The sequence below is a fragment of the Pristiophorus japonicus genome, chromosome 9 (assembly GCF_044704955.1).
Source record: "Pristiophorus japonicus isolate sPriJap1 chromosome 9, sPriJap1.hap1, whole genome shotgun sequence".
Classification (NCBI taxonomy): domain Eukaryota; kingdom Metazoa; phylum Chordata; class Chondrichthyes; family Pristiophoridae; genus Pristiophorus; species Pristiophorus japonicus.
The window spans coordinates 211,928,423-211,946,939 of NC_091985.1; the positions used below are offsets into that span (position 1 = coordinate 211,928,423).

The 18,517-nt window shown below is 45.0% G+C and overlaps 1 protein-coding gene across 6 annotated transcripts in view; it reads right to left on the minus strand.

The window, feature by feature from the left end:
* LOC139273587 (oocyte zinc finger protein XlCOF19-like) overlaps positions 1-18,517 on the minus strand; it is a 32,352-nt gene continuing 13,835 nt past the window's right edge. For 2 of the 6 annotated variants that reach the window (XM_070890536.1, XM_070890537.1), the window contains 3 exons: positions 16,571-16,736; positions 3,202-3,372; positions 1-1,598 (listed from right to left, as the gene is read on the minus strand). In XM_070890536.1, coding sequence (XP_070746637.1) covers positions 654-1,241 — 588 coding nt within the window. In that variant the 5' untranslated portion in view covers positions 1,242-1,598; positions 3,202-3,372; positions 16,571-16,736 and the 3' untranslated portion in view covers positions 1-653. Of the gene's footprint in view, positions 1,599-3,201; positions 3,373-16,570; positions 16,757-17,524; positions 17,961-18,136; positions 18,228-18,517 lie in introns of those variants that run through there. The other 4 variants (XM_070890538.1, XM_070890539.1, XM_070890540.1 and 1 more) reach the window with 4 other exon arrangements.

Consider the following 18,517-nt stretch of genomic DNA (forward strand, 5'->3'; position numbering starts at 1 on the left):
TAGGAAACAAAGCTGATTTATTTGACAGTTGTTTGACAGAGGGTGCAGAACAGATTTACAAGAATGATTCCAGGGATGTGGGACTTCAGTTACATGGATAGACTGGTGAAGCTGGGGTTGTTCTTCACAGAACAGAGAAGGTCGAGAGGAGATTTGATAGAGGTGCTCTAAAATCATGAGGGGTCTGGACAGAGTAGAGAGAAAATATTCCCATTGGCGGAAGGGTCGAGAACCAGAGGACACAGATTCAAGGTGATTGGCAAAAGAACCAAAGGCGACATGAGAAAAAACTTTTCTTTAAGCAGCGAGTGGTTAGGATCTGGAATGCACGGCCTGAAAGGGTGGTGGAGGCAGATTCAATCGTGGCTTTCAAAGAGGGAATTGGATAAGTACCTGAAATAAAATATTTGCAGGGCCACGGGGAAAGGGCGGGGAGTGGGACTTGCAGAGAGCCGGCACGGGCTCGACAGTCTGAAAGGCCTCCTTCTGTGCTGTAGCCATTCTATGATTCAATGATATCCAGAAAATTAAACTCAAGCCCAATTACAGGGATTAATTACACCAGCGGCAACAAACCCCACGGTCCGAGTGAACATGGTTCAGTCCTGGATGTGATTAACGACAACAATATCAGCAGAGTCCAACTCCTGCAGTCACTTGTGAGCTCGCTGGTGTCTCAGCAGGTTGGATGACTGAGTGAATCCCTTCCCACACTCAGAGCAGGTGAATGGCCTCTCCCCAGTGTGAATGCGTTGGTGTTTCAGCAGGGTGGATGAATCAGTGAATCCCTTCCCACATTCAGAGCAGATGAATGGCTTCTCTCCAGTGTGAATTCGCTGGTGTTCCAGCAGGTTGGATGATCGAATGAAGGCCTTCCCACATTCAGAACAGATGAACGGCCTCTCCCCAGTGTGAACTCGCTGGTGTGTCAGCAGGTTGGATAAACAAGTGAAGCCGTTACCACACTCGGAGCAGATGAATGGCCTCTCCCCAGTGTGAGTGCATTGGTGTATCGCAGATTGGATGACTGAGTGAAGCCGTTCCCACACACGGGAGAGGTAAACGGCCTCTCCCCAGTGTGAATTCGCTCGTGTACCAGCAGGTTGGATGAACGAGTGAATCCCTTCCCACACACGGGGCAGGTGAATGGCCTCTCTCCGTTGTGACGGCGTCGATGAGTTTCCAGCGCAGAGGGACAATTGAATCCCTTCCCAGTCTCCACATTTCCACGGTTTCTCCATGGTGCGGGTGTCCTTGTGTCTATCCAGGTTGGATGATCAGTTGAAGCCTCGTCCACACACACAACACGTTTACAGTTTCTCCCCGCCGTGAATGGTGCGATGTTTTTTCAGGCTGTGTAACTGGTTAAAGCTCTTTCCACAGTCAGTGCACTGGAACACTCTCACTCGGGTGTCTGTGTGTCTCGGTGCTTTTCCATTCACACGAATGTTTAAAATCTTTTCCCATATACAGAACAGACAAACGTTTTTCCTTCCACAATCAAAGGCCGATGATATACAGGTGAATCGAGTAACTCTGTCAGATCTTCATATGATTGGTTCGAGTTTCCCATCTGTAAATCCTCCTTTTCTAATATCCTGTAAAAGGAGTTTACAAAAGTCAGCACTGGAAGTGCAGGATAGAAATTGAGGACAGACAATCCTAGTTCCTATGGAACATTCTTTCCTCTCTTGTTCCCCCAAAGCTGTAAATTCCTGTCCCACACACTCTCCCTCCACCCTGTGCTGAAATCCAAACTCATCGCACCACCTCCATCATTTCTTTCTTCCCTCTGCAGTTTTCTCACTCCCTCTTCTCTGGTTGGGTTCAGTTCTACATCCCGTGTGTGCAGACTGAGAATAAATGAGGAAATGATTTTCTCTCGAGGTCACTGGGACCCTAAAGCCCCGCCCACCCTCTGTTCCTGTACCAAGATGGCCGCGCAGACACCCTGATCCTGTTCAAGAATTTGGCAAGTTACCCAGAGAGGTCAGGTCGATCACCGCGGATCATACATGGGTTCTGCGGGCTCGTATTCGGGGTCGGAGGCCTACACCAGGTGTTTATGAAGCTGCCCAGCCCTCCCAGAGGTCCAATTCCTCTGATGAGCCCATAAGCTCCTACCGACTCGCGGAACGTCTCTTCTGCGTCAGACCACCTCCACCACTGGTATTGCGCCTGCTCAGAGCACAGCCCAGTCCCACGTCTGGGCTCCTGGTGTCATTGATAGAGCACTTTACCCCTACGTGCGGGATTCTAACTACAGAAGTAAATGTCGCAACATTTGGTAGTGAAATGGATTGATTCAGGACAGACAGTAGGGATTATTGCAGGAAATAACACAGTGCAGTGAGAAAGGAAATGCCGTGGATGTTGTGCAGATGGATTGTCAAAAGGTGTTTGATAAGGTGCCGGACAGGAGGCTTGTTGATCAAATTAAGGCTTGTGGTATTAAAGGGAGTGGGACCACGTGGAGAGGAAGTTGGGTAAAGGGCAGAAAACAGAGAGTAGTGGTTAATGGATGTTCTTCAGACTGGAGGGATGTAAACAGTGGTGTCCCCCAGGGTCAGTGTTGGGACCATTGCATTTAATATAGAGACAGGATCTGAGCTAGGGAATAAGCACATAAGAATTAGCAGGAGTAGGCCATTTGGTCCCTCGAGCCTGCTCTGCCATTCAATAAGATCATATTGAATCACCCAGCTCTTAACTCATGTTAAGAGTGGAAGCAAGTGTTCCTCGATGCCGAGGGATTGCCAATGATGAAGATAATTATGTTGTTGATGCTGTTCTTGTGCTGTCACTGAACTTTCTATTATTGTTGGCATCCACAAATATTGTGCTCTTCCCTTCACCAGAAACAGTCCCTGTGAAACCCAGGCCCTGCCTTATAGATACCAGGTCACATCTCGAATGCTTCTGAATGTTGGCATGTTTTGTATATTCACCAGCACAAAAATCAATTCCAGCTCCAACGTTTGGAATGCTGACTCTAACCCATTTCTTTTTTTTTAAACAATGACTTTATCCCTCACTACTACAAATCCTCCTTCCCTTTTCTTGCAAATAACCTTTCACTATTTCATAAATCTTCTCTTTTAGCTCCAACAGTTTTATTAATTCAACTCTCTCGTCTCAGATGCAGACATTCCCCAACCCTCCAGTCGCACCAGCTGATCCCCTTTCCACTGTTTCATCTACCTTTTTTTGTAAAACCATTGTTGGTCGACAGTTCAGATCACCCGTCCCTTCCCATCCTCCAGTGTCCCAAGAACCTAGCTGTGCCCATTCTCATTCTTGAAGATGTTGGATCTTCTCCCCTGTTTGGACTTTCAGCTGTGGTGGTTACAGGCATTCCCAGATACTGATGCTCTGTAATAAATATATTAATAGAAGGATTATACAGAAATATTACAATGAGAAGGAGAAGGATGCCATGTTAACAACAACATTTATTGATATGGCGCCTTTAAAGTAGTAAAATGCCCCAAGGTGCTTCACAGGAGTTTAGAAGACAAGAATATTGACCCCGAGCCACATCAGGGCAGATGCCCAAAATCTTGGTTAAAGAGCTAGGTTTTCAGGAGCATCTTGAAGGAGGAAAGAGAGGTGGAAAGGTTTAGAGAGGGAGTTCCAGCGCTTAGGGCCCAGGTAACAGAACGCACAGCCACCGATGGTTGAGTGATTATAATCAGGAATGCTCAGGAGGGCAGAATTAGTGGAGTGCAGATCTCTAGGGGGCTTGTGGGGCTGGAGTAGATTACAAAAGATAGGGAGGGGCGAGGCCATGGAGGGATTTAAAAACCGTAATGAGAATTGTGAAATCAAGGCGTTGCTTAACTGGAAGCCAATGTAGGTCAGCAAACACAGGGGTGATTGGTGAGCAGGACTTGGTGTGAGTTAGAACACGGGCTGCCGACTTTTGGATTACCACAAGGTTACAAAGGATAGAATGTGGGAGGCCAGCCAGGAGTGCATTGGAATAGTCAAGTCTAGAGGTAACAAAGGCATGGATGAGGGTTTCAGCAGCGGATGAGTTGAGCCAAGGGCAGAGGCGGCGATGTTATGGAGGTGGAATTAGGCAGTCTTAGAAATGCTGCAGATATGTGGCTGGAAGCTCATTTCAGGGTAAAGTATGAAACCAAGGTTGCGAACAGTGTGGTTCAGCCTCAGATAGATGTTAGGGCGAGGGAGAGAGTCAGTGCCTCGGGAACGCAGTTTGTGGCGAGGAACAAAAAATGGGTTTGGTCTTCCCAATATTCAACTGGAGAAAAATATCTGCGCATGTGGAACAGGATTGCGGACTAGCAGTCTGACAATTTAGAGACCGTGGAGGGGTCGAGAGAAGTGGTGGTGAGGTAGAGCTGGGTGTCAACAGCGTACATGTGGAAACCAACGCTGTATTTTTGGAAAATGACGCCAAGGGGCAACATGTAGATGAGAAATAGGAGAGGTCCAAGGAAAGATCCTTGGGAAACCCCAGAGGTAAGAATGCAGGAGTGAGAAGCCATTGCAGGTGATTTTCTGACTACGATTAGATAGATAAGAATGGAACCAGGCGAGTACAGTCCCTCCCAACTGGACGACAGTGGAAAGGCATTGGAGAAGGATAGAGTGGTCAACTGTGTCAAAGGCTGTAGTCAAGTCAAGAAGGACGAGGAGGGATAGTTTATCTTTGTCACAGTAACAAGGGATGTCATTTGTGACTTTTGGGAGCCCTGTGGCAGGGGCGGAAACCAGATTGAAGGGATTCAAACATGGAGGTCCGGGAAGGATGGCCACGGATTTGGGAGACGACAACACATTCAAGGCTTGAGAGGAAAGGGAGGCAGGAGATAGGGCGGTAGTTTGCAAGGACAGAGGAGAAAAGGATTGCTTTTTTTGAGAGGGGGAAATGATGAAAAATTTGAGGGCGATGGGGACAGTTGCTGAGGAGAGAGAACCATTAGAAATGTGAGCTAACATGTGATCCAGAAAAGAAAGTTGGATGGTCAGCAGTTTAGTGGGAATAGGGTCAAGGGGGCAGGAAGTGGGTCTCTTGGACAAGATGAGCTCAGAAAGGTCATGAGGGGAGATCAGAGAGAAACTGGAGAAAAATGTGAGTTCAAGGATAGTGCAGGCAGCATCCTTAAAGGAAGTTTGGCCCGGTGGGCTAGGGGAAGGAAGGGAAGTGGTAGAGGCAGCTAAACAAATGGTCTCAATCTTAGGGACAATGGAGTCCATGAGTTCCTCGCACTTGTTGTTGGAGGTGAAGGTGTATGAGACAGAGGTTTAAGAGGATGGTTAGCAGAGAATAGAAGCCGAGGTTTATCGTTGCATTCCAGATTCCACATTTTGGCAGACGAGAGCAGGACCCGATAATGCTTTATGTTGTCCAGCCAGATCTGACGGTGAATGGTTAAACCAGTTATCCACCATGTCCGTTCAAATCTGCGTCCTTTGGAATTAAGGGAGCGAAGATGAGGGCCGTATGGGGAATGACCAGGGTGAGAGACAGTAATTGTTTTAATATGGACCAGGGCCTCAAAGGTCGTGGTTGAGCAGATCGGTAGCTGCAGATATGTCGTGGTGAATGGAGGGCTAAAGGCTGGACAGTTTGGATTTCATGAGTGCAGTTGCAAGATAGTTGATATCAAGTCCCTCCAATGCCATCAGTACAACAGCTGTAAGCTCAGGGATCTCAGAAAACACCATCAATATGTAAGCGGTAGATTTGATTGCTGTTTTACAATCATAATTCTCCATTTGAGCACGCATCTCGCTGTGTGTGTGCCCTCGCATATGCGTCCAATCAAACTATCCTTCAGCATCCTTAGTGGAAATGTAAGAGCGATTGAATTAATTTAAAACCAATTTGAGACTTTTTAAAATGCAGTACTTTGTTGTTTCACTAACGCTGCCACTAGTAAAATAAACCCACAACAGTGACAACAGAGGGACAAGGAGAATATATCAAATAATTAGTGGTAACATAATAGGGAACACTAAGGTCTTTTATAAACATATAACAACCACTTGTATTGACAGTGCCTTTAACATAGTAAAACATCCCAAGGTCTTCACAGGATGTTACAAGAAAAAAAACTTGACACCAAGCCATACAAGAAATTATGGAGATGACCAAAAGCTTGGTTAATGGGGTAGGCTTTAAGGAGCATCTTGAAGGAGGATAGAGAGGCAGAGAGGTTTAGGGACGGAGTTTGAGAGCTTGGAGCCTAGGCAACAGAAGGCTTGGCCACCGATGGTTGAGCGATTATAATCAGGGATGCTCAAGAGGACAGAATTAGAGGGGCGCAGACATCTCTGGAAGTTGTGGGGCTGATGGAGATCATAGAGATAGGGAGGGTCGAGGCCATGGAGAGAAATTTGTAAAAATGGATGAGAATTTTGAAATTGAGGCATTATTTAACGGGAAGTCAATATAGGTCAGCAAGCACAGGGGTAATAGGTGAGCAGGACTTGGTGCAAGTTAGGACATGGGGCAGTCGAATTTTGGATGATCACAAGTTTATGTTGGATATAATGTGGGAGTAATCAAGTCTAGAGGTAACAAAGGCATGGATGAGGGTTTCAGCAGCAGATGAGCTAAGGCAGGGGCAGAGACGTGCGATGTTACAGGGATGGAAATAGGCGGTTTTACATATACTGCAGATATGGAAACATAGAAAATAGGTGCAGGAGTAGGCCATTTGGCCCTTCGAGTGTGCACCACCATTCAATATCATGGCTGATCATGCACTTCAGTACCACATTCCTGCTTTCTCTCCAAACCCCTTGATCCTTTAGCCGCAAGGGCTACATCTAACTTCCTAACAAACTGGCCTCAACAACTTTCTGTGGTAGAGAATTCCACAGGTTCACAATTCTCTGAGTGAAGAAGTTTCTCCTCATCTCGGTCCTAAATGGCTTACCCCTTATCCTTAGACTGTGGCCCCTGGTTCTGGACTTCCCCAACATCGGGAACATTCTTCCTGAATCTAACCTGTCCAATCCCGTCAGAATTTTATATGTTTCTATGAGATCCCCTCTCACTCTTCTAAATTCCATTGAACATAAGCCTAGTCGATCCAGTCTTTCTTCATATGTCAGTCCTGTCATCCCAGGTTCAGTCTGGTAAACCTTCGCTGCACTCCCTGAATAGCAAGAATGTCCTTCCTCAGACTAGGAGACCAAAACTGTACACAATATTCAAGGTATGGCCTCGCCAAGGCCCTGTACAACTGTAATAAGACCTCCCTGCTCCTATACGCAAATTCTCTCGCTATGAAGGCCAACATGCCATTTACCTTCTTTACCGCCTGCTGTACCTATATGCTAACTTTCAATGACTGATGTACTATGACACCCAGGTCTCGTTGCACCTCCCTTTTACTAATCTGTCACCATTCAGATAATTATCAATAAGGGAATTAAGGGTTACGGGGAGAGGGCGGGTAAGTGGAGCTGAGTCCACGGCCAGATCAGCCATGATCTTATTGAATGGCGCAGCAGGCTCGAGGGGCTAGATGGCCTACTCCTGTTCCTAATTCTTATGTTCTTATGTTCTTATAATCTGCCTTCCTGTTTTTACCACCAAAGTGAATAAACTCACATTTATCTACATTATACCGCATCTGCCATGTATTTGCCCATGCACCTAACTTGTCCAAGTCATCATGCAGCCTCTTAGCATTCTCCTCACAGCTCACACTGCCACCCAGCTTAGTGTCATCTGCAAACTTGGATATATTACACTCAATTCCTTCATCTAAATCATTAATGTATATTGTAAATAGCTGGGGTCCCAGCACTGAACCTTGTGGTACCCCACAATCACTGCCTGCCATTCTGAAAAGAACCTGTTTATTCCTACCCTTTGCTTCCTGTCTACCAACCAGTTCTCTATCCATGTCAATACATTATCCCCAATACTGTGTGCTTTAATTTTGCACACTAATCTCTTGTGTAGGACCTTCTCAAAAGCCTTTTGAAAGTCTAAATACACCACATCCACTGGCTCCCCTTTGTTCACTCTACTAGTTACATCCTCAAAAAAATTCTAGAAGTTTTGTCAAGCAGGATTTCCCATTCATAAATCCATGCCGACTTGGACCAATCCTGTCACTGCTTTCCAAATGCGCTGCTCATAATAATTTATTAATGCATCTTTAATAATTGATTCCAACATTTTCCCCATCATTGATGTCAGGTTAACCAGTCTATAATTCCGTTTTCTTGCTCCCTCCTTTTTTTTTTTTAAAAAGTGGGGTTACATTAGCTACCCTCCAGTCCATATGATGCAAAATGACCACAAATGCATCCACTATTTCTAGGGCCACTTCCTTAAGTACTCTGGGATGCAGACTATCAGGTCCTGGGAATTTATCGGCCTTCAATCCCATCAATTTTCCTAACACAATTTGCTGACTAAAGGATTTCCTTCAGTTCCTCCTTCTCGCTAGACCCTCGGTCCCCTAGTATTTCCAGGTGGTTATTTGTGTCTTCCTTAGTGAAGACGGAACCAAAGTATTTGTTCAATTGGTCTGCCATTTCTTTGTTCCCCATTATAAATTCACCTGATTCTGACTGTAAGGGACCTACATTTGTCTTCACTAATCTTTTTCTCTTCACGTATCTGTAGAAACTTTTGCAGTCAGTTTTTATCTTTCCTGGAAGCTTATTCTCATATTCTATTTTCCCCCTCCTCATTAAACCCTTTGTCCTCCTCTGCTGCATTCTAAATTTCTCCCAGTCCTCAGGTTTGCTGCTTTTTTTTGGCCAATTTATATGCCTCTTCCTTGGATTTAACACTATCCCTAATTTCCCTTGTAAGCCACGGGTGAGCCACCTTCCCCGTTTTATTTTTACATCAGACAGGGATGTACAATTATTGAAGTTCATCCATGTGATCTTTAAACGTCTGCCATTGCCCATCCACCGTCAACCCTTTAAGTATCATTCGCCAGTCTATCCTAGCCAAATCACGTCTCATACTGTCGAAGTTACCTTTCTTTAAGTTCAGGACCCTCATCTCTGAATTAACTGTGTCACCCCCCATCTTAATGAAGAATTCTACCATATTATGGTCACTCTTTCCCAAGGGGCCTCACACAACAAGATTGCTAATTAATCCTCTCTCATTACACAACACCCAGTCTAGGATGGCCAGCCCTCTAGTTGGCTCCTTGACATATTAGTCTAGAAAACTATCCCTAATACACTCCAGGAAATCCTCCGCCAATGCATTGCTACCAGTTTGGTTAGCCCAATCAATATGTAGATTAAAGTCACACCTGATGACTACTGTACCTTTATTGCACGCATCTCTAATTTCCTGTTTGATGCTGTCCCCAACCTCACTACTACTGTTTGGTGGTTTGTTCACAACTCCCACTAGCGTTTTCTGCCCTTTGGTGTTCCGTAGCTCTACCCATACAGATTCCACGCTAATGTCCTTCCTTACTATTGCGTTAATCTCCTGTTTAATCAGCAACGCTACCCCACCTATGTGGTCAGAAGCTCACTTCATGGACAAATGTGACACCAAGTTTGTGAAAGGTCTGGATCACTCATACAGATACCAGGGAGAGGGATGGAGTCAGTGGCTAGGGAACTCAGTTCAAGGCAGGGACCAAAGGAAATGGCGTCCAAAGGATATGTAATTGGAGAAAACTTCTGCTCATCCAGTAGGACATGCAGTCTGTCAATTTAGGGACCGTGGAGGGGTCGAGAGAAGTGATGGTGAGATACAGCTGGATGTCGTCAGCATGGAAACTGATGCCACGTTTTTGTATGATGTCACCAAGAGACAGCATATAGATGAGAAAAGGTGGGAGCGAAGGATAGATCCATGGGGGACACCAGAGGTAACGATGCGTGAGTGGGAAGAGAAGCCATTGCAGGTGATTTAATGCCTATGGTTATACAGCTAAGAATAGAACCAGGCGAGTGCATTCCTACCTAACTGGACGACGGTGGAGAGGTGTTGGAGGAGGATGGAATGATCAACCGTGTCAAAGGCTGTAGACAGGCCTAGAAGGATGAGGAGGGATAGTTAGCCTTTGTCACAGTCACAAAGGATGTCATTTGTGACTTTGATAAGAGCTGATTCAGTACTGTGGCAGGGGTGGAAACTGGATCGAAGGGATTCAAACATTGAATTCCAGGAAAGATGGGCACGGATTTGGTAAAGGAAAGGTTGGGGCCGAGTAAGGACAATTAAGGCAATCATCTTGTGGAAGCAGAGAACAGGCTGGGGTACTAAATTAATACTTTGCATCTGTATTCACTAAAGAAGAGGATGCTGCCAATGTGACAGTAAAGGAGGAGGTGGTAGAGAAATTAGACTGGATATAACTAGGTTAAGAGGAGGTACTAAAACTGCTGAGAGCTCAAAGTAAAAAAGTCACCCGCTCTGCCACAATCTTCCAATCCTTGGATATGGGAGAGGTGCCAGAGGACTGGAAGGTTGCAAATGTTACGTCCCTGTTCAAAAAGGGGGAAATTGGTGAACCAAATAACTGCAGGCGACTCAGCCTAAAAGCGGTGTTGAGGAAACTTCTAGGGCCAAAAATCCAAACTAAAATTAATTCTCACTTGGAATAACTTGGGTTAATTAGCAACAGCCAAATGGATTTCTCGAATGGCAAATCAGGTCTGACCAACTTGATTGAGTTAATCTATGAAATAGGAGAGGGTTGATAAAGGTAGTTGATGTTGCGTGTATGGACTATCAGAAGGCGTTTGATAAAGTGCCACATAATAGACTGGTCAACAAAATTGAAGCCAATGATATTACAAGAGTAGCAGCAGCGTGGATAATAAATTGACGAAGGGACAGAAAGCAGAAAGTAGCCGTGAACCGATATTTTTCACACTGGAGGGAAGAATACCCAGGGTCCCCAGGGTTATTATTTGAACCACTGCTCTGTTAGATATATATTAATAACCAGGACTCGGATATACAGGGTATCATTTCAAAGTTTGTAGATGATATGAAATTCAGAAAAGTTGTAAACAGGATAGCAGAAGACTTCAGGAGAACATCGATACACTGGTAAAATGGGCAGGCACATGGCAGGGGAAATTTAATGCAGAGAAGGTGAAGTGATGCAATTTGGAAGGAAGAATGAGGCGATGCAATATTAACTAAGTGGTTCAATTTTAAAGGGGTTGCAGGAACAGAAAAATCTTGGGGTATACATGCAGAAATCTTCGAAGGTGACAGGACAGGACCATAAGGCTTTTAGTAAAGTATGCAGGACCATTGGCATTATAAATAGAGACATCGGAATATTGAATATAGGACCATGAGACCACTCATCCCCTTGAGCTTGTTCCTCCATTTAATTCTATCATGGTTGAGCTGTATCTTAACTCCATCTACACGCCTTGGTTCCGTAACCCTAAATACCATTGCCCAAGAAAATTGATCAATCAGAGTTTTGTAATTTTCAATTGACCGAGCCTCACAGTTTTTTGAGAGCGAGTGTTCCAGATTTCCACTAGTGTGTAAAGCAGTGCTTTCTGACATCATCCCTGAACGGCCGAGCTCTGCGTTTATGGTTATGCCCCCTTTTTCTGGACTACTCCACCAAAGAAATATCTTAAATCTTTCTATCCTATCAATTCTTTTGATCATCTTAAATACCTCAATTAGATAACCCCTTAATCTTGGAGAATCTAGGGAATGAAAGCTTTATCTGTGCAATCAATCCTCATAATTTAAAGCTTTTAGCCCCGCTATCATTCTGGTACATCTGAGCTGCACCATCTCCGCAGCCAAGAAATCCTTCCTGAGGTGAGGTGCCCAGAACTTGACACAGTGCTCTAAATGGATCTAACCCAAGCTCTGTACAGCTGGAACACAGCTGCTACCCCTTTATATTGCGGCCCTTGAAATAAAGCCCAACATTCCATAAGCATTTTACTTATTTTAACCAGCTTCTAGTGATTTCTATACTTGCTCCTGTAATTCTCACTGCTCATCCACAGTCCCTAACTTCGAACCATTTAGAAAATAGTCATCCATCCATTTTAGGTCCAACATGAATACCTCACACTTTCCCATGTTGATCTCCATCTGCTACAGTTTTCCCCCCCAGAGTGAAAGCAAGTAGGTGATGCTAAACCTTGGTTAGTCCTCACCTGGAGCAGTGTGGCCAAATCTTGCCAGCAAACTTTAGGAATGCTCTCAGGGCCTTGGAGCGGGTACAGAGCAGATTTATTAGAATGGTACCAAGACAAGGGACTTGAGTTACATGAAGAGACTAGAAAAGATGGAATTGTTCTCCTTAAATCAGAGAATGTTAACACGAGATTTAATAGAGACATTCAAAATCATGAGGCATTTTGCTATTTTGATAGAATAAATGAGGAGAAACTGTATCTACTGGCAGAAGGGTTGGTATAAAGAGGATACAGATTTGATGAAATTGGCAAAAGAGCCAGAGACGAGATGAGATTTTTTTTGAGGCATTGCGTTATTGGCCCTGAAATTGCGGCCTCCATGTTATGCGTACGATGTGCGCATGTGTCCAAACAGTCCCCACAAGTCCCACGTTTAGGCGCGCGATGTGCATGAACCCAGCACTTGAAATCTGTCAAAGTGTCTTTTGACAGATCGCCTGCATCCCCAGGGAGAGGGGCTTTCACGGGCTGATACCTGGGCTAATTACATAACGTAAGAAATAGGAGCAGGAGTAGGCCACCCGGCCCCTCGAGCCTGCTCCACCATTTAATAAGATCATGGCTGATCTGATCATGGACTCAACTCCACTTCCCTGCCCGCTCCCCATAACCTTTTACTCCTTATCGCTCAAAAATCTGTCCATCTCTGCCTTAAATATATTCAATGACCCAGCCTCCACAGCTCTCTGGGGCAGAGAATTCCACAGATTTACAACCCTCAGAAGAAACTTCTCTTCATCTCAGTTTTAAATGGGTGGCCCCTTAGTCTGAGACTATGTCCCCTAGTTTTAGTTTGCCCTACGAGTGGAAATATCCTCTCTGCATCCACCTTATCGAGCCTCCTCATTATCTTATATGTTTCGATAAGATCACCTCTCATTCTTCTGAACTCCAATGAGTATAGGGCCAACCTATCTTCATAAGTCAACCCCCTCATCTCCGGAATCAACCTCATGAATTTTCGCTGAACAGCCTCCAATGCAATTATATCCTTCCTTAATTACGGAGACCAAAACTGTATGCAATACTCCAGGTGTGGCCTCACCAATACCCTGGATAGTTGTAGCAGGACTTCCCTGCCTTTATACTCTACCCCCCTTGCAATAAACACCAACATTCCATTGGCCTTCCTGATCACTTGCTGTACCTGCATACTAACTTTGTGTTTCATGCACAAGGACTCCCAGGTCCCTCTGTACTACAGCACTTCCAAAAAAAAATGTCTTCTCTAAAACATTTAATTACCCAACTCTTGCCCAGAAAATGTTCTTCAAACTCTTATGCCTGGTAAAAGGCGACAAAAGGCCTGCTTTTACCAGTGTAAGAGTTGTAATACTTAATTTTATATTAAATACCCGGTCTATGAAGGCAAGTTTATTTTAAGTGTTAAAACATTTTTTTTTAATTCAAAAACATATTTTTTTCTCAAAAACATTTAATTTAATGCAATTATGACACTGATGCTATCTGTCCCCCTGATTATTGAAACCCCTACCACTGCCATGTTACGCTTCCTCTCCTCCTCCCTCCTTCCGACAGCATCCTGTTCCAAGGTGCTATGGTCAACATTCTGGCTTTCCTTCCGACAGTCTTTATCCTTATTAAAGTTAGTGAGTGCATTTTATCTGTTGTACAGTACTAGTTTCTGCAGATCCTCACTTTCTGTCTTACCTGGTTTTCCCTTACTCTGCACACTTTCAGTGACACCAACCCCGTTCTGAACCTGCACCTCTCTACGTGGTGTGACTGAAGTCTGGAGCAAACTGTCCAGGTACTCTTCATCCTCCATTATGTGTGGGAATGTCACCAACTCACACTCCAGCTCAATGACTCTGAGCCAGAGAGATTCGAGACGGAGACATCTACTGTAAACATATTCCTTTGGAACAGACCCCTGCCCACAAACTCTCTCATACTGCAGTCCATACACACAACCTGCTCTGCCATATCTTATTCTAGATTATTTATATTTAATTTTTAGTCTGTTGTACGTATTTTTACAAACTAATTTGCAATAAGCACCAAAACATTGGACAAAATACTTGGCACTACATTAAAAGCAGTATAATGTCGATGTTATGGGACGATAAAGCTAGTTTGTTTCTAAGTTGGTGCTGCTGGCAGGGAGCCTCGCCCATGGACACAGCACACCAGGGACTGGTGGATTATCTGCCCAGAGTTTTCTGTCCATTAACCATGGGCAGCACACCAGCAATATACTGATGTGTGTCACCAGTAGACCAGAGTTGCCAGGACTAATGCAAAGTCAAAGAATCATAGAAAGATACAGCACAGAAGGAGGCCATTCGCCCCACCGTGCCCGTACTGGTAGAGCTATCCAATTAGTCTAACTACTCGGCTCTTTCCTCATAGGCCTGTAAACATTTTACCTTCAAGCATTTACCCAATTCTCTTTTTGATGTCACTATTGAACCTGCTTATGTTGCCCTGTCAGGCAATACATTCCAGATGATCAGAATTCACTGTGTGCAAACATGTTTCATCGTGTCACTTCTGGTCCTTTTGCCAGTCACCTTAAACCTGTGTCCTCTGGTTACCGGCTCTTCTGCCATTGGAAACAGTTTCTCCTTATTTACTCTAGCAAAACCATTCATGACTTTGAACACAACCATCAAATCTCCTTTCAACATTCTCTTCTGTATGTATCGTTAACTAAACAAATGTAGAATTGTGAAATATCAACAACAGCAACTTGCCAATATTTATATATTGCCTTTAATGTATTAAAATAACCCAGGGCCTTTCATAGTTGCATCATCAATAATGTTTGACACCCAGAATGGAGATATGACCAACAGTGTGATCAAAGATAAAGGAGCGTCTTAAAGGATGAGAGAAAGGTAGAGAGGCGGAGATGTCTAGGGAGTGAATTCAAGAGCTTAGGGCCTTGGCACCAAAAGGTGCTGCCGCTAATGGTGCATCGATAAAAATTGGGGATGTGCAAGAGGCCTGAGTTGGAGGAGTGCAGAGATCTGGGGATTGTCGGGTTGCAGGACATTGGAGTGGGAGGCAGTGGCGAGGCCATAGAGGGACTTGAAAACAAGGATTACAATGTTAAATCGAGGTGCTACCCGACCGGGAGCTAATGTAGGTAAGTAAACACAGGGATGATGGGTGAACAGGACTTGGTGCAAACTAGGATATGATCAGTAGAGTTTTGGGTGAGTTCAAGCTTACGGAGGATGCAAAGTGAGAGGGAGGTTAGAAGAGCATTGGAATAGTCGAGTTTAGAGGAAGCAAAGGCAATTAATGGGGTTTTTAGCAGCAGATGAGGCGGAGACCTGTGATGTGACAGAGGTGGATGTACGAGGTCTTGATGATGGAGTGGATATGGTTCGGAAGCACAGCTCAGGGTTAAAGAGAGTGCCCATCAACAAATTGTAATTGTCCATGTCTGTAATTCACGTTATATTACAATTCTACATATGTTTAGTTATCAATAAACTGCAATTATCCAAGCCTGGATTTATAGTTATATTATACTACATACCTTTAATAAGCAATAAATTGTAAATTCTCAGTGACTGTAGTTATCAACATATTTTCTTATAATTTTAATTATCTGTGAATGAATAGGATGGCAGTGTACCACACTTCGCAGAAGGTGCCTGACCCGCTGAAGGTTTCTAGCTTTGTGTGCTTTTATTTCTAATATTATTACCCATCCCCATTTCAGACTATATTCTGTGCTTTACTTGGTTTGGGTTCTTAGCATTTCGGAATACACTGCGAAGCTGATATTATCTTTACATTTAACGGTGATTTTGGAAGCACATTCCCGGCTTGCTTTGACCGGTGTTGTTCTACTTCTGTGTTATGACTTTCTGTGACCAATGAAACAGGAGGTAAACACTCACCCAGCATTTAATATCTTTCACCATCCCCGGTATTATAAATTAGGGATGTTGGAAGGTAATGAAGCTGTGCTCAGCATTCACCATCTGACAATACACCATACCTGCTGGTCACAGGCCGTGCTGATCTGTGAGGTTTGTCTCTGCATCCTGTTCAATGAATTGACAATAAGTAGTTTCTCTGTTCAGTCTGAGACATTGTTACATTAAGATCCGAATGTGTTGGTGTGAGTTCACCCTCACCTAATAAACAGGCATGTGTCAATCTGCTGGGCTCTGCCTCAGACCGGAGTCACCTCTTCGATCAAAGCCCTATACTCTAAAGCACACAAGATTCACTGTAACTGTGTATTAGAGACAGAAACTGGTTTCACTTCACATCCCATTACACAGCTTCATGCTGGATAATTGTGCTTGGTGGTCAGACTCTCCCAGTCTCATTCTCACCATTTCCTGTCTCACCTTGTAACCTTTGTATACTGTCTAGAGGATGAGTGCTTATCTGAGTAAATGGGACTCTCTCTTACCTTTCTCCCTAGTCAATTTATGGAAGCTGTTTCAAATCGAAAGGGGCTCACTGATTGGTGCTCTCACAATCCGGTGCTGGTTCACCTGCTGTTGTTCCTCAGTCCACAATCCCTGTTTCCTTCCAGCTGTGGACCTTCCTCAATCATTCCTCCATTAGCAGGAGATCTAATTATGGCAGGGCAGAACTTGAGAACAATATAGACGGTGTGAAGTGGAATGTGATATAAACTTATCCTGTCATTATTCATAAAATAAAAAAATAATTGAAATAAAAAATAATTCCCCAGTCCGCGGTTAGAGACTCCGCAGATACCGGCCACGGATTTTCCAGGAGTTGCTCAGGTTTTGGGGACTTCCTTCGTTATCTGTAATCACTGCCCATTCCTTTATATTCTTGGCTGAAGCCCATCCACGGCACACCCGCCCAGTCTCCACCTGTCTTTCTTTCTCTCGTGTTTTGCTTTTGCTCAGTGATATCTCGGGGGCGGGGGTTTGCTGACAGGCAATATATTCAGCTCAGAGAACTCAGTAACTTTCCTGGAGCATTGCCCTGTTTGAATGACACTTATTAACAACTGGTTTCTACCTCCAACTGTCTAGAGCTCTCTGCTATGTCTGAAGAGCTAACAATTAAGATGCAATTCGCTCACAATTCCTGTCTGATTATCCACCACTTTGAGAACCGGCCGTTAAATATTATAGTTATCGCCCGCCCTGTGAGCTCCTTGATCTTGCATTTAATAGCAAAACTCCCTTATAATGTGCAGGTACATTTTTCTTCATGATGAACTCCGGATTATCTGATTTCACAGGTCAAACACATGTACCAATGAGGTTTGTGCAGAATGAAATAATCTGTGCCTTTCTCATGTCCCTAGCCACACTCACAGCCTCCAACAGGTGACACTGGATCCCGACCAAGAGTGGGGACACCGGCTGACCTCCGCACTCACCAGCCTGGAGAAACCAAGGGGAATTGTAGCGACCCCCGCACTGAGTGCCGCTAACTCAGTACACACCCTCCACACACCGTCTGATCTCACTGGCTGATTCATTTTAACTCCCGCATCTCCACGGACACTCAGCTTCGGGGCTGCGTGTTAGTTTAGTGTTTAGCTTCACATTACATTTCCAGCCGCCAGAGTCGGCACCATTTTCGGTCTTGTGGGCGGAAATGCATCATTTTCTATTAAAAATTGCAGACCAACCCACGGAACCCTCCATCTTCGGACCAGCCTCTATAATGTGACCCGGTTCAGTCCATTCCCTGGGGTTTATATCCCGGACCAGCCCCTGTATTGTGACCCGGTTCAGTCCATTCCCCGGGGTTTATATCCCAGACCAGCCCCTGTATTGTGACCCGGTTCAGTCCATTCCCCGGGGTTTATATCCCGGACCAGCCCCTGTTTTGTGACCCGGTTCAGTCCATTCCCCGGGGTTTATATCCCGGATCATGCCCTTTATTATGACAAGGTTCAGTGCATATCCTCGGGTTATAACCCGGCCCTTCCCCCGTTTCATTTTAAAGTCTCTATGTGACGTAAAACATTAGAACTGAGACTTACGCATTTTCAATCCTGTAGACAGAAATGCGCCATTTTCTCTGCTGAGTTACAACCCGTCACTGTCCCACTTTACAGTCCCTCCCGGTGTCAGGCCACGTGCAGACTTCCCTCAGTGACAGAGCGTGGGCCCTGTAACCCGGGCAACTGTCCTGTGCCTACCCATCACTCACACATCGGCCCCGCCCCTGTAACCCGGGCAACCATTCTGTCTGCCCGTCACTCACACATAGACCCCGCCCCTGTAACCCGGGCAACCCTCCTGTGTCTGCCCGTCACTCACACACCGGCCCTGCCCCTGTAATCCGGGCAACCGTCCTGTGTCTGCCCGTCACTCACACAGCGGCCCCGAGGGGAGTTCCCCCGATCAACCGCTGGGGCGGC